Below are 16725 nucleotides of genomic sequence, written 5' to 3' on the forward strand. Positions count from 1 at the left end.
TCGGTGACTAAAGTTGTACGCTCCAGATGGTAGGAATTACATACAGGTATATACCTGAAGCAGCTCAAGGATTTTGCAGAATTCTATCATAGCCACTGTAAATTATACAACGCCTGAATACATCCCTGTCATCTGATTGGTAGCTCATTGATCACATGTCACTGAATTATTCAACCCAACCCATGGCCGGGCCACACTGATATAGATGCTCTTTTTCACGGTAAGTAGAACTTCCATTGCACGTCACACTATTAGTGGCTCTGACCGATCAGATGACGAGGATTTATTCAGGTGTTGTATAAAACAAATAATGAATGCTTCACTATTCGTGCAATTGAAAGAATAAATGCATTTGGTGACAGATGGAATGTTCCATTTCACTCAGCTTCGCCTTGTGGAATGGAACATTCCATCTGTCACCTCATGAAATTATTCTTACCACTGCACTCATAAACATTCATTATTTGTATACCATCCACAAGCCAATGCAAGTGTGGAACATATGGCTGCTATTAATAATCCTTTTCAATTCAATGTCTTCCAAGTAGTTTACTGTGTACCATAATATTTAAAAAAAAAAATTAAAACAATATAGGAACATGCCTTTTGAGATCATGTAAATGCTTTTTTTCTGGAGATGGCATGTAAAGAGATTTTCGAAGTAAAACTAAAATATTTGTTGCAACAATTTGATTGATTGCAACAAACATTGAGCCCAGTTTTGATCTTTTTAGAGGGCAGGCTTAAAGACATTATATTTTTCTGCAATAAATTGAAGAAAATTAAACTCAAGAAACAATCAGATAAATACTAATCGCTGGGTGAGGTTTGCATCATCAGTCTGTTGCCGTAAAGCACACAACTGGACAACTGGACTGCACATCTGTCTTTGGGTTGGCTAGGCTCCATTATAGGTACATTTATCTGATGAGACCCAGACGTCTCTTCAGTGTGTCCACATCGAGCTGCAGCTTCCGATTTCGCTCCTCAGCCGCAAGACGAGCTGCCTCCTGCATTTGAAATGTGAGAGAAAAGAATAACAAATCCATTACGACTGTGTAGGGTTGACAACAAGAAAAGTGGTGCAATGAATAAAATTAGAAGAAAATCTCACAGTAGCAATGTTACAAGAATCGTCACAAGTCAATCACCAGTAAATCACAAGCCATCCACTGTTTAACTGAACTGTGACATTCCCCTGTTAACCCTCCTTTTGTTTGATCAGTAACAGACAGTCAAAAATTCAATCCTGATTCCTCTTCCAGAGTTCCCTGCCATGCCTTTTACACAGGCTAGTCACCAACAGTCAGATCATAATTCTTGTAAGCACTGTGACTAGTCAAATTCCATCAACAGACACAAGCAGGTGACTGGTAGCCACAGCTGGCTTATAAATCTCCTACATTCAAAGCATAGCTATATCAGGTTTCATAGCAATCACAGCCAGTCAATCCTGCTTTATGAAGGCAGGGAGCACACAACTGTTAAAACAGTCACCTGATGTATTTTGACTGCCGGACTGGCCTTGTTGAAATTGCCAGTCAGAAAGGGAGGTATATTGATATAGCCATTACTCTGACTGGACTTGTGAGTTGACTTGTGGCCAGATTTGTGATGGACTTGTGACAGACTCTACTGAGCAACAATGATGCATGGTGAAATCATGATATATATGAGGATACTGAAAAGTGTACAGTGAATAAATGGGAGTACAAAAGGGAAAACACCTAGATATTTGGTTCTAGAAAGAACATCTTGGTTTGGTTTTCTTCTGTTTTTTTTTCTTCAAATGAAACATACAACTTCTGTTTCCAGTGAAAACATTAAAAGATAGTTCAAAGAGAAAAAGACAATAACACAATTATGAACTGACCTCAGCAACCAGCTTGACTCTGAGTGATTCACGCTCCTTCCTGATCTTGTCGTAAGCTTTCTGCTGCCTGTCAATCTCCTCTTCTTTCTGTCGTAGCCGGGCTCTTAATCCCTGTGAGGGCGCCATTGTTTCTCCGCTTGGTATGGCTTTCTGTCCGTTGGCATAGCTAGTGCTGGGCGCGTTTCCGTTCATGTCGTTGCTGTCTGACGACAACAACAACGGTTCTTTGTCGTCCTTTGTATGACGGGGTGATTTTTGGAGACCGTTTTGGGCAGTTCTGGTGGCTGGCTTGGGTGGTTTCAGAGCCTCTCCGTTCGTAGTACGGGGCACAGGCTGCTTTAGAAATGTTGGCTGAAGATAGTCGTCCTCATTGGTGGTGGCCGCTTTCAAGTCCCGGATCAAGGCATTGTGGAGAGGGTTCGGGTTCTGGTAAACGCCAGTCGTGCCGTTGCTTGCCTCAGCCTGTTGCTCCTTGAAGGAGATCGCCAGAGTCTTGACGTTCTGATATGTGGACTGGATCTGACTGTGCACATCTCCATTCTGAAACTTGTGCTTCTTGCCGCGCAATATGGGTCCTGTACCATCTGAGGAGACACCGCTCATTTTGTTGTTTGGACTGCCACTCGAGTGACGTCGGTGACCGTTTGTCACCGTGGCTATTGACGCCGGATCACGATACGACACACCGTAACGCTTAGCCTTCTGTTCACTCTGTGTGAGTGGCTTATTCGGCATCTCCGAGATACGGTTTTTCAGTGACTCAATTAACGACGGTCCATTCGACAAATCCAAATTCTCATAAATACTATTCACGTCCGACGGCCTGCTGTAATCCTCCCCGAACAATTCCAGCTCGTAGTTGCAACTCTCGGATTTCTGTATCCTGGTCACCCTTTTGTCCATGCTTTCCGCGAAGGAATCCTTGCCTTCCAGTAACTGCGGGATGATTTCAACTTCATATTCGCACGAGCTGGCCCTCTCATAGAGGCTACCGGTGGAGTCGAAACTAGACACGGGTGAGGGCGCTTCGATGACCTCATAGTCCATCTGTATGTCGCTGGTGGGTGGGAAGAGTTTATCGTGATGTTGGATCAGGTAATGCACGAGTCGGAGGCTGAGGGCCGTGCTGCCAAGCAGGAAAGCACCCTGGGCATGCTTGGGTCGCAGAATATGGGGAGCAAAGATGTTGGCCAGGTTTCCAAGTCCCATCTTGTTGTACATCTCTTGGCGTTGGACCTCATGTAAAAACTGGCACAGGTACTTCAGTAAGTTATAATTGATGCGAGGCAGAAGGGCCAGCTGGATGATCAGCTTGTGGCGCCCTTCGTTCTCGTTTTCTTGTAGCTGCTGCATGACGGGGATGAAGTATTTGCAGTGTCGCCAGGGAATGATCGGTTCCGGCAGGAGCTGGAGGTAGCGTTTGAGCAGCGAGGCGATGGTGTGTACGCCAGGGCTCAGATCCTCGAAGCAGGGTCTCTCGCCGTGATTAAAGGCGTCCTGTAGCTCCTGTATCATGCTGCTACGCCCGTTCAATCTGGAAAGAAGAAACAAGAAAAGACTTAACGATGACAACTGAATACTGATGCCTTAACCATCTTATGATGCCTTAACCATCTTAGATGTACTCCACTCACATGGATAATCAGTGAAAATGGTTGAATGTAAGGTTTCTATGAGGATTTTGCTTCTACAATGTGCTCCCTGACAGGTTCAAAAAAATTTCAACCTTTTAATCCCTGCACCACCCAAACTGGCCTGCCTGTTAATTTTCTGTACTGCCCCTACCCCCCCATCACTTTATGGTTTGTATGGATACATCGGGGACTAAATACAATGCATTACAATGTACATAATACAGGTGCTGATGGGTATATAGCCCAAATGTTTGGCATAGCTGTGTTAATTATAACAGCATTACCGTATAAGTTCCTGAACGGACAAACCCATTTTTACAAAACCACTCACCTAAATATACCTTCTTCCCTGATGCCGTTGTTTCTGATGTAAATGACGCACATCTCTACCACAGACGGGATTACTTTGGTACAGGTATCACTCTCATTGATGATAGTGTCTTCAAGGCTTTGGCCAAATACTCCTACAAGAAGAAAATTAAAGTGTTTTTTTTAAAACTCTTCTAAAATAAAAGAAAAGCTCTTTTCTGGTGTCATGTGTTGTGGTTGGTATGGGGTTGGATGATATGGAGTTCTTGTTCCTCTCAAGGACATGACAATCAATTAACAAAGGCACTGTTAACAAAAAATGCCATCTTTTCATATGAACCACAAAGGGAAACCGACTAGGTGGATAACAACAATTTTTGACAAAGTTGTAGAGAGATATTTTTTTAAATTCCATCTGTTAAAGAATCCACAAAACAGCCTAAACCCAAACAGATTAAAGTATTAAGAAGCAAGACCCGATGCTTGGCTACATCCCTCTCAAAAACACCAATGAAAACTGTTCACTTTTTCTATTAAACAATACCAAAAAATTAGTCACGTGCACTGCTCCTTACAATTCATGAGCAATGCTTTTAAACCCTTTTTCAAACCCCTTTTTCAAAACAAAGGCTCGTTAACTGGAGTGTCATGGCCTAGCGGTTAAGAACACCGGACTCATGCTCTGGTGTTCCAGAGGCAACAGTGGCGTGGGTTCAAGCCCGCCGGGTGGATACTTGTGCTCTTGAGCAAGGCACTTAACCATTATTGCTTCGTCCTTCGGATGGGATGTAAAGCCGTAGGTCCCGTGTGTTGTGTAATCCAATGCACGTAAAAGAACCCAGTGACACTTATCGCTAAGAGAAGGGGTTTGCCCCGGTGTTTCTGGTCTCCTGTATAAACTCCTACGTGGAATATTTAGGAGATGAACCAACCAAGAACCAAGAAACAAATCAAAAGACAATCCCATTTTCCCATGATCCAAAGCTACTACGTGACCTTCTTTAGGCAGAGATTCAGAAATCCTGTAACACCCCCTTCCCCCGCCCTTCATCACAATTGCTCCAAAGTCATAACGTCAATTTCCCCTCGGCTATCCCCCTGCGAAAAAAACAAATCTGAGTCACCAGGTCCTTTCGTATTATTCCACAGACAAAGTTTGACATTTCCTTCATGATTGTTTTTTTTCCTTGTTTCTTTTCTTCTATGATTTATCAATTAGGTCAGCAGTTTGAACATACTTCCACAGGCTCTCCCTGTGGACTCCCTCTGACTCTGCTCTCCGTAAAATTTGTTTCTTCTTTCTTTTCCCGGGAGGCGCGGACGTGTTCAAGGTTTGCCATGAATCAGCGAATGTTGTGTGACAGTGACACTACAGACCAATTTCATCATCGGACTAGGAATAGCACTGTTGGCAATGTGGTTCTTCCACACCGAGAACAGAAAGTGGAAGAACTTTTGACTCCTGGGGTGCCTAGGCTTGGAGCAACTTACTGCAACGTTTCCAATCTCCGCATCCAACAAGTCTTAATCACTTCGTCCAACAACTCAAACAGCTCAGTTAATGTCATTTGCCAGTGATGCTTTGTATTATATTGTACCGTTTTTTATCTTCTGTGTAATGTCTTTTTTGTTTTTAGTTTCTTTAAATGAATTTTTTTCTCAACATTCTTACATTGTACTCTTAATATTTCAATTGTATTTTAATAGTAGTTTTGTGTGAGCTGGGATCCATGGGCGATCAGTGAACTTTTCTCACTGAATGGATCACCCAGGATATAGATAAGAAATAAATAATAAAATTTCCCTGTGCTACGCATAAAATAAAACGCACTCCCTCTACCATCCACTTTCTGCCCTGAAGATGTTTATCAATTTTTTCCCCTTCTTTCTTTCCCCGGGAGGCGCGGACGTGTTCAAGATGTACCGTGAATCAGCGAATGTTGTGGGACAGTGAAATTACAGGCCAATTTCCCTGTGCTGCGCAGACAATAAAATGCACTCCCTCTACCACCCTCTTCATGCCCTGAAGATTTTTATCAAATTTTTTAGTTCAGACTTGTTTAGTTTATGACATCATTATTTCCCTCGGCTCTATGAGTGATGGGACTACAATGACAGACACGCGACTGAAATCCAGGGACCTGATTTCTGGTTGTGGCCGGGGTAGCAAAAGTAGTAGAAGGGGGTCGGTCGCTATGGCTCAGGGTCTTCATTCATATGTTTTACGGACCATAAGGAATAATCTTGTCTGCCTTGACACAGAGAGAATAAACATGATGAATATTCCTTATGCTAATATATGTATGTAGGTTATGAATATTTATGTGTTCTTTATAATGGTGTCATGAAAGATGATGAATATTCATGTTTGCAACTTATGACAGTGAAGTCAACTAAAGATAATGAATATTGATGTCACATACTTCTTACCTTCTCTGACAAAATTTGAATAAACACTATTAGTTCATAGCCTCCCCTTATAATTATGCGGTAAATAACTGAGATGAATATTCATGGCCTCCCCTGATACATTGTGAAGGGTCAAGATGAATATGCATGACCTTCATCGATCGAGATGGTGTAATTACATAACCAAATATTCATTACCTCCCCTGACGCGGCGTATTTCTCTCTCCCAGTTTTCCAGCTCTAGTAGCGTGGAGGTGCAGACTAGGAATGGTTTGGATGCTGAGCCGTGATGACTGTTCCTCTTTGCTGCATGAGATAGGGAACCAGACAAATGTAGTTTGTTAGTGATGCCATTGTAACAAACCTTATGCATTGCGACTATCCTTGTTATTTTAATTTAGCAACAATGAATGTACACAAATGGCTTAATACATGTATGCCTATCCAAGCAATACAAAACCCTCTAACTAAGCCTTAACGCATAGAGGTCTATTGAGATACACTCAAAATGCACTAACGGTGCAACCCAGTATGACACCAGTGTTAAATCCCCCTACTTCAAAAATCTTTTTAAAATACTCAGAACTCTCACAGGTGTTCAGGCTTCACAGAAAAATGATGATCAACATGTCATCTTTCATTTTCTTTTCAATTTTTGGTGGGTTGACCGCTGACGTTCATGACGTTTTGGAGAAATTCTCACCCAAAGAAGACCACCCATAAACCAATAAAACAAACAACAGTTTTCGAACTGGAAAAGCGACCATTTTGAAAAAGGATCCCTCCACAACATGGCTAAATAGTGCCACTTTAGGACCCAATGGCATCCAAAATGCTCAGAATTGGAAGCCCTAAGTCCAGGCCAGAAGTTCAGTGCCACATGTCCTCAATTCCCCAATTCCATGGCCCTCAGAACTCTGTAATATAGAATAAATTGAGTGTATAACTTTTATTCATGAGCTCGGCGGACAGATTTTTGGCCTATTTACTGGGCTGTACCCCTAAACAAAAATCAATTTACAAATTTCTTTTTCAGTTTTTTTCCATATTGCTATATATACACTAAACCCTTGAGTAACTTTTTAGTAAATATTATTAATTTAATAAATAAAAAGTAAAGTAAGAAAGGTTGTTGTGATTCTAAAGTGCATGGCATCCAAAACTGAAGAAATATGACATATAAGAGTTCATGAAAATGCACTAGAAACGCAAACCACAAACTGTAGCACGGGGACAAGAAGCCTTCTCCTTGCCAAGTTTACCAGGAAGAGTAAAATTGGATATGGGGGCCCATAGAGGACCAGCCAGGCTGCAGTTGGCACATTATTGTCCCATTGCCAATTTCCAAAGTGAAATTAGTCACAGATATGTATCAATTCTCAAGAGGAGGAGCATGGAGTACATTGCCCGTGATTGCAAGAGGTGAATCTTGAAGTCAATGCACATTATTTTACTCTTTTGAGTACAGAATTATTTGCCTTAATCAAACAGAATGAAAACTATGCATACAATTGCATGGACATCAATTGGTGGGGGATGGGGGAGGGGAGGGGGGAAGGGGGGGAGGGACATGTCCCCTTACTCATTTTTTAAGTGGGAGGGATATCAATTCGTTTGTCCCCCCCCCCCCCACTTTTTACGTCCAGGAATAAAAATTGTAGCCTACATTTCATTCTATAGCTCAGGATAGCTGATTCCATGACTCCAAACTCGAAAATGATGTTTAAATGATGATCTTTTGCTAAAAAAAAGTGGTCAGAAATTGCCTCAGATCGCACCCCAGAGTGTCTGGAATCTAAAATTTCTCGGGCCCTTAAGCGGGCCCTGAACCCGACGCCGTTAGGGCTTCACGCTTTGCGCTCGCATTACTTCTGATCATGGTATGTCCCCCCCCCCCCAACTTTTGAGAAGCGATTGGTGCCCTTATACAGTTGATATAGTGGCTTGCCGTTTCCAGTGGACATTTGTAATTGGTAGCCGCCCATGAACAGCTGCTGCACTGATGATCATGATGATAAATATGCATACTAGTATACATGCTAATTTACCAGGACACCGAATCTTGTGTGATTCACAAAATGGTGGATTATATAAAGTGGGCATTTGATGTCAAAGCAAAGATATGTTGTAAAGCACATTGGATCCAAACACTTGGTACTTCATGTTCAGGATGTATATTCCAAAACAGCTTAAAAACGGGCGCTGCAGTTCTAAGAAGACTTTCATAGTTTTGGAACAAGGAGTCACCCTAGGGATTATGGGATATGGCCTGAAGGATTCTGGGGTAGTTATCAGTGTTTGGGGAGAGCCATTAATATCCTGTTTAGAACCTTTCTTCCTTCAACGAGTATAAAGGCAAGTGCTTAGCTCCATGATACGCTGGGGGAGGGGGGGGGATTCGGGGGGTTCGAACGAAACCCCCCGCTCAGTGACGGCTTCCGCTCAGAAATAAAAAATAAACAAAATTTGCCCCCAAAAAATCAAGTTTTGATGACCTTACCCACCCCCCACTCCCTCTAAAAAATATCGCCTTCAAGTTGTAAACACGTTCAAATTTGATTCACAGAGTCAGGGACAAGTGGCCAGGAAATGCCTTAGATTGCACCACAGAACATTTAGAATCCGAAAGTTTTCGGGGCCCTTTCAGTGGGCCCCGGACCCCATGCCATAAGGGCTTCGCGCTCCGCACTCGCACATAAAATGTCCCACTGTGGGATTTGAACCCCCCCCCCCCCCTAGTCTGGGATGCAGCGGGCATGGTGCTCCTCAGTGAAAAAGTTAACACAAACTTGTTAGGTCACAGGAAATTTTTGCACTGCCATTTTGAAAGAGTTGAACACATTTTAACTCCGGTGAATTTTGCATCGACTGTTTCATGATGTCTGAGATTTGCTTAAAAACATTCACATGAAGTATAAATTAAAGCAGCCTTAAAGGGATTTGTATGAAGTGTGTTCAAACAAGGAGTAGGAATGGACAGAACTTGTCATTATGAGTTTGGTATTATGCCTTGTATCGGTATCACTATGAATTTCAACACCGTGAATTTGGAGTGAATATATAGTTTGACATGAATTCACCGTGAATTTTTTTTCACGGCGATGTCATTGCGAAGTATCTGGTGAAATTGCCCTGAAAATCATCACGTAACAAGGACATGTTAAGGTCAAGTAAAAACACCGTGAAAATGCAGTGATGCCTTCTGTGGAGCCCAGCTCATTAACTTTGTGGCTGCGTTAATCCATTGAGCAGTTTATCAACATTGGGGCCTAATCCCCCCTCATAATAAACAGGGTGTTGGATACTTGTAGGAGGACACTAAGTAGCTTTTGTGTGGGTAGTGGGCATTGGGTAGTAAGTATAGCTGTCAATCACACTTATCCTGTAATCACTCAGACCATTAATCTGTGGTTTTCACACCTTCAGTGGAGTGAAGCTGGACCTGGTGTACAGTTAACAATAGACCCTTGGACCTCTAGAAGACCCATGTAAAAACACCATGAAACTGCAGTGAGTTTATCCCCTGCTGAGGGGCCCAGTTTGGCGTCGTGAAAATGAGCTTACTTGGCAGTGAAAAAAAGCTTCACGGCGACTTCATTGCAATCTATATTTTCACGGTGTTGAAATTCATAGTGTATGTTAAAGACCAAGGCACGGAAGTCACTGTCATATACAATCAGTTGTCATCTGTGTCATACACGGTACCATTCACTACCCACTCTCCCCCGTCCCATTTGGCCTGTTTATATAAGTGGAAAGGATGTCCCTAATGCCACACATTAAGATACGAACCATGACATACAGATTCAGCAGAACTTTGATATTTTTTTCACTCTTTTTTGTACTGACACTAGCTCGCAGCATTCCTCAGTTCAAAATGTTCACAGTGTGACTTCAAACTTGGTAGATATATAAACCCGACCAATAGATGTCACACACTGCACTTTCATAACTAGTGCTTTGAGTGGGCTTTCCTTGCATACTCTGCTTGGACCTCCTTTCCCACATTTTTTTTTTTTCTATCGCAAACTTACATTCTGAATTCTGCCGATCATGAGGCGATCCCCTCTTTGATGAAGTTCTGTTTTCTGTTTACAAAATCAACAAAAACAAAAGAAGAGATCGGTTGACTCAGGTCAAGTGCTTTACTTTGAAGGAAGTATAAAGTTCAAGCCTTTTCAATGTTAATGTTTGTCTTAGAAGTCTTTGTGTGTCTTTAAAGATAGTTTAACCAGTTCCTGTTGGATGACGTGTATGCATGCAAAGGTTTTGCGGTATTTGGAATGGATGACGGGTAAACACGCAATGAGCGAGGCCGGAAATATCTGTCAGCGACTCGCTCCCAGCAAGCGAGACCGGAAATATCAGTGTGTGCTACCCACAGATGACAGCCTAGCTGAACCGTCCAGGCAACGAAGTTCGTGAAAAAAACAATCCCGCGCCTGGTTCTGGTCGATGTCAAAATATTCCCGGCGCGAACTGGTTAAAGTAAAAGATTAAAAAGAATAAAGTAACGTGAATTCATCATCAGGTGCTTCTATACAGCAAGAATGCAGACAAGTGACTAAGTCAAAAATTGCGAAAAGGTAAACAAGCCCAGGTTAGTACAAAAAAGGGTGGGGCAAAGCGTGTTCCTGCGAAAACCGCAATCTACCCCCGGGCATTGTGAGACGGACTCACTGACAAAAACCAGGAATAATTCTGTCAAGTGCCGACTAGCTGTCCAAGACGTGATGGCATGCGTATTCAAGGAATATGACTTGAAAATTTCACTCAGTCGCTTCGCCATCATAAAGGGTGAGTCAAACTTGTGGTTGGCATTGTTTGACCGGTGTATGTGTTTTAAAAAGGAAAAAAAGAACGTCCCAGTACGGTCCAGATGTCTAGAGACGGTAAAAGCGCGATTAACAAGTTAAAGGTGTCTGGAAAGTAATTTACGATTTCTGCGGTTATCGGCGACTGCGTCCAATCTGTCATCGCCGCAAAGTGAGAGACTGTCACACTTATTAATCAGCCTTGAATTATCTGTCTGCCACAAGCTTTCTCAGTTACAGGTGCCAGATCATTATAACAGGCCTTTTTAAAGAATTGTATTCCTTGAATGGAACCAGTTCTGCCAGATAATTTTTGCCAAACACAGGTTGAGCAAATAACAAACACAGCACAGGTCTGTACACTTTGTACATTTGGAAGTTTTTTGCATTTAGTCTGAATACTAATTGCTTACAAATGGTTTAGGCACAAGAGGGAAAGCCATAGCTGGAACAGGTACCAGAATTTGACAAATGGCCCATCACTGATAGCAGTGTTTTGCATTTTCACCGAGGGGTATTCCTACACAGGCCCGTTGCTAAGGGGGGATCCAGCCCTCCCCCCCATTGGCAGAAACCATAAAGGTACAAATTAACTACAAATGTGTCTTCTTCTTGTGGTTTGCCCCCCTAGCTGGCACTGTGGCCCCCACTAATGTCCGGAGCTGACGACGGTGCTGAACCTACGCAATAAGTGACATTTAGCCCAATAACACCAATGTCATATTGACAGAAAATATGTCTGGTATCAACTGTTTTTGTTGTTGTTGCCTAGATAAGGTATCCATTTTAATATAACAAATGATCTTCCGTTAAAAGTAACGATAGCATGGTCTGCCACTGACAGTTGTCCTTCCTGAAATCTATCTTCGGCTCTCTCGGATAACGGCGAACAATGCTATTGAAAACACACGTGAATTGACTCATGTGAACGCACATTTCGAGTCACATGTATTTTGCACTGCAGGCACTCCGACAGACGTCAGACCAAAGCAGTAAAATGCTACCACACGGGACATTATTGGGTGTGATTAACTACACAAGGGCAAGACTGTCACACATGAGTCAAAGCCGACCGCATGAATTGCTACAAAAGTCGAACCCAAACTTGAAGAAAACCTGTTCCTGGTCTGAGTCAATGCTGTGGTCAATACACAACAGGTGGGGATTAGCTAGGTCTCTGCCTCCTCCACGGATTAAACGGATGCCAATCAGCGGTCACACTAGTGGCCAAGAGATAGGATAAAGTCCTTTGATCCCTTTAGAGCTATAGGTGGATATCATTGGGTGCTTAATTGTGGCAGGGATTAACAACTTCACATATCAACACATGTGTATGAGGTTGAAGAGAGGAATCTGACTAATAACGATAAACCTGCAATTAATTCTAGAACGCATTATTGGCTTCTAACAAACTGACCTGTCCAGCCCAATGTTGGCAAACTGCCAAATTTGTCTATGTGCACATATTTCTTCATGGGATGCATATTAAGTCAGAGGCAAATATCAACCTGTATACTGTAAAACTATGTACCATGAATGTTTACCAAAACAATTAACTCAAATGCGTTCTCATTAAAACTTCATCCAATAAATAAAAGAAAGGAGAAACATCAGATGGCAGCTGGTTGTTATTCGCGACAATATAACTTTACCAAATCGTAGATTCAGTCCAATGGTTGGACATTGGAATCGGTGGCAATGCTCTCAAGAGATACAAAAATATTGTCATTTAAAAGCAATCAAGTGCCATCTTCAAGAATAAATAATAATCAGATCAAGAGTTCTCTCTATTGAAGCAGATCTGTTGATCAAGTTTACCCCTGAGGGAGCAAACAATTTTTTAACCAAAAAATACAGGAGTCCTTATCAGATTGTTCAAATGATCTAACTCTTGGAATGACACTGTTTACATTTCTGTAGTAAAATTAAAACCCTAACTGCTTTATTATGAAGTAATTTAGGGTGGAGAACCCTAGATACTATGAAATACTATTTAGTACTTTGTATTATTTATTTTCTTATTTGAACTGGGTAGCCCATTCAGTGGAATCCACTGATCTTCCATGGGTCCCAGTAAAGAGAAGACAAAGTGAAGAAATGACAGTTTTAGAGGTGGGAGGAAAGCCCAGGAGAATGTTCTGAGGAAAACCCACGGAATCAGGTAGGGACTGAAAACCCAATCCACATATTGACCCAGGCAGGAATCGAACCCGGGTCACAGCGGTGGAAGGCGAGGAAATAGTACCGCTACGCCAACCTGACTCCCCTAAATATCTCTTACTTAAAGAGCACTAGCTGAGACTGTTTACTAAAAAGTACAAGCACTTGTACTCAAATAAGCTACAGTACTGGATGCTTTAATTAAATTAATTAGTTAAATTAATTAATTAAATTAAATGATTCAACAATCTAAATAGCATTCAAGCACTCGAATTTCTGTAAACTGAGTGGAAGGAAATATTGAAAATAATAAACCCATATCTAGAGGAAATATGGGCAACAGTCATGACCCCAATTAGACTTCCCTCGATCAGCATGTACAACGTGTCTCTCCCAGCTATTGGTGAGGATGAGTGTACAATCATCAAACCTCATGTGATACATGAATCACACACTGGCCAAGCCTTTGTTCCACAATCAGTGACGGTATGTCAGCCCTACACCGAGCAAGATCCTACTTGAGCATTGCGTGATTTCTTTTTTCGTTTTTCATTTTGGTGAAGTACCGGTACGTGGGACAGGAAAGGGTGTGGGGAAGTCATCCCGAATGACGGCCAATGGGCTTGCTGCCAAGGGCTAGGTGGAAGGAAATTGTAGCTCCACTTTAAGGTGGGGAAGTATCACTATGACGTGGACAAATAGGAACTAAACCCCTGCCGAGGATTGATTTGCTTATGAGGTCAGTCAAAACAAACATTGACAGCTATGGCATTGTGTCAGTTGTATAGGGCATATGGTGTTGTCAGGCACTTACTCTGTAAAATCAGGACAACAAACAAACCAAAAGATGTCCAAAACAGCAGCATAAAAACACCCAAAATCTAAAGCTGACGCATACACAAACTAAGTATGAACTGTATGCCTTGTTGACCCCTATTTGATCAGAACTGGTTTAGTTCAAGGCAAACCGATGTTGATTTCAACACTGGTAGGCGAGACGATTGTGGGAAAAAAATCGTTACTTAAGAACCCTGACTTGGCCCTGAACTCTGCCTAGCTGGCATGCAAGCAGCCTGGATCCAGCCAACTAGTCCACACATGCGACAGCATGCCCTGCTTAGGGACAGGTGTGATCTGTTTGAGAAGAGATGTTATCGGCAACGCACACTCATCCTGACTCACACCTCCAGTTAATCCCCTTTGAGAAACTGGGAATAAAAACCAACGTATCCTGTGTGAGGGGCAGGAAAAATGAGTCGGCTTTCTTCTGCCCTACCCCCTTGAAAAAGTGTCTGAAATTCTTGTTTTACAGCAGAGTTCAATTAGTGAGTTACCTTGACCCCAGTCCCCCCCCCCCAAAAAAAAAGTTATGAAACCCTTCAATTGTTAATGAAAATGTTTACAATGTTAACTCTTACCCCCAGATCTTTTGAAATCCACAGAGTGGTTTTGCAGGGTTTTTGCAAGTTTGAGGTGAGGCCACAGCTCAAAAATTATTACAGAGTGGGTTTCAGCACAGTCCTGGATTTTGTTGAATTCAAGAGCATTCCTATAAAACATTCCTTGGGGCTTTCCAAATGACAAAGTTGACAACAATCAGGGCTCCAGCATTCTCTATCAAAAGTTCACTGAAGGACAGAGCGAAAAACCAAAAAACCAAAACAAACTTTGAGGAAAAACTATGAAATAGGTAATAACCTTGGTCCAAATTTGATGACATGACAAAAACTGCATGAACTACAACAGCTAAGATGGCTCACATCAGCAAATTCAGTTCCAACATGAGAAACCATGTCTGAGAAGTATAAAAAAAGAAGAAACATTCTAAACAGCAAGATAAAAAAAAACCCAAGCACATGAACTATGTACCCAGACGAGAGTCCTGCATGATCAGCTTGTTCAAATGACGAGAGCATACATGTACATGTACACGTACATCACTGATCTTCAGAGGGGTAAAATCTTGGCTTAGAAAGGGGTACGATTTGTAACAATAAATTCCAGACATTACACAGACTACCGGTTCTTTGGTGATTGTTGCAACATGTCTCACATCTACCCGGAGATGCGCACGAATTGCTTTTACCAAGAAACTTTTGGCCGACAACCAAGATAACAATCTAGACATATGTGGGTCATGTGACCGGGTGTTTACTTCTTCATAGGGCGATGGCTCTCATACACTGGCAACAAGCCGATGATACCGAGATATTTCCTGCAATTACTGAGAACTTCCTCCCGGAGGCTAAGGAGGGGATTTCTGGTCGTCTTATTTGTCAACATGGTATCTGGGTTGGGCAACACCTTGGCTCATGCTTGGAAGTTCTGGATGAGTCAAGAATATTTTTTCAGGATTGCACAAGAGTTTATTGTTGTTGACTAGGTGTGGTGTCTTGTGTAATGTTAATGTTTCTCCTCCACTGTGGAAGAATTCTGACCTGAATTGTGATACATACGCACCATGGTATTAAAATGGTTATGATGTTGGATTGAATCTACGGTAGTACATGTAAGTGGGTTTGAATGGACACATGGTGCTTGTGTTCTTGGGCAAGACACTTTACTGTAGTTGCCTATTACTGGGTATAATGACACCAGTAAGGGCACAAACCAGATTGCCTTGACCTCAAGCTGCTGTAGAAAACTGGCCACATGCCCTGATGAACAGGGGTAAACAAAAAGTGAAGCGTTCCAAGATATAAGTGCCGAAAAATCATTAGTAATTTGCCAGGAATTCCGAAACATGAATTTCTTTTAATCCAAGACGCACTTGTCAATTTGTGCCCAATATCCTGTGTTTTATGCACTTTTTATTATCGTAGACTTTGACAAAAATTGGCTCGTAACTTGGCCTCAAGAAGAAAACCCACTTCGAAAATGACTTGCTAAAACGCCGTCATCTCTGCAATGTACTGGTCCTGATCCCAAGAGTAAACTACATTACTTATACTGCAGGAAGTCCGAATGTTTGAACATCCATAAACAGCAGCGATTACAGATTTTACAACTCCCATATGGCTGTAGGGTAACATCAGGCCATGTTGTACCCTATAGCAATATGGTCACAACAGTATACCCAGCCACACACAGCAATCAAGATCTTACTGGCCCCTTATCCCCATGGGGAAACCACTGTACGTGCTGTGTCGGCCTACAGCAAGTTACCAAAAAAAAAATAGAGTTAACCGGAACTTTTTCAAGGAAATTTCCAGGTGAGGTTTGTAGTCCTGACTGAGCGGCGCGGTGTCAAGTCGAGGAAACTGCCTGGAAATACCGAGCACAACCGCAAAGCCGCAAAAGTTGATACACTGGTTAATTCGCTCTGATTACTAAGCTTGACAGTGCGGTCCCAAAGAAAAATACGCAAAGCTTAAATGGCAGGTTGTTGACTTAAGACTGAAGATTGTCGGCAGTGAGATATTAAGAGAGTCTAAACACCTGTCAATTAGAATGTCAAACTGTAGCATTTAGGATACTTGAGACGTCAAGTTGCCAAAAACCTTTCACTTTAACCAACTTTATGCAA

The 16725-nt window shown here is 42.1% G+C and overlaps 1 protein-coding gene across 3 annotated transcripts in view; it reads right to left on the bottom strand.

The window, feature by feature from the left end:
* Positions 1–429: 429 nt before the first annotated feature.
* LOC119732160 (rho GTPase-activating protein 24-like) overlaps positions 430–16725 on the bottom strand; it is a 29102-nt gene continuing 12806 nt past the window's right edge. For 2 of the 3 annotated variants that reach the window (XM_038205572.1, XM_038205571.1), the window contains exons 4-8: positions 10260–10313; positions 6424–6531; positions 3839–3971; positions 1874–3407; positions 430–1010 (exon numbers count right to left, since the gene is read on the bottom strand). In XM_038205572.1, coding sequence (XP_038061500.1) covers positions 921–1010; positions 1874–3407; positions 3839–3971; positions 6424–6531; positions 10260–10313 — 1919 coding nt within the window. In that variant the 3' untranslated portion in view covers positions 430–920. The remainder of the gene's footprint in view (positions 1011–1873; positions 3408–3838; positions 3972–6423; positions 6532–10259; positions 10314–16725) is intronic. The other variant, XM_038205573.1, reaches the window with a different exon arrangement.

This window comes from Patiria miniata, unplaced genomic scaffold, assembly GCF_015706575.1.
Source record: "Patiria miniata isolate m_02_andy unplaced genomic scaffold, ASM1570657v1 HiC_scaffold_24, whole genome shotgun sequence".
NCBI classification, from domain to species: Eukaryota; Metazoa; Echinodermata; class Asteroidea; order Valvatida; family Asterinidae; genus Patiria; species Patiria miniata.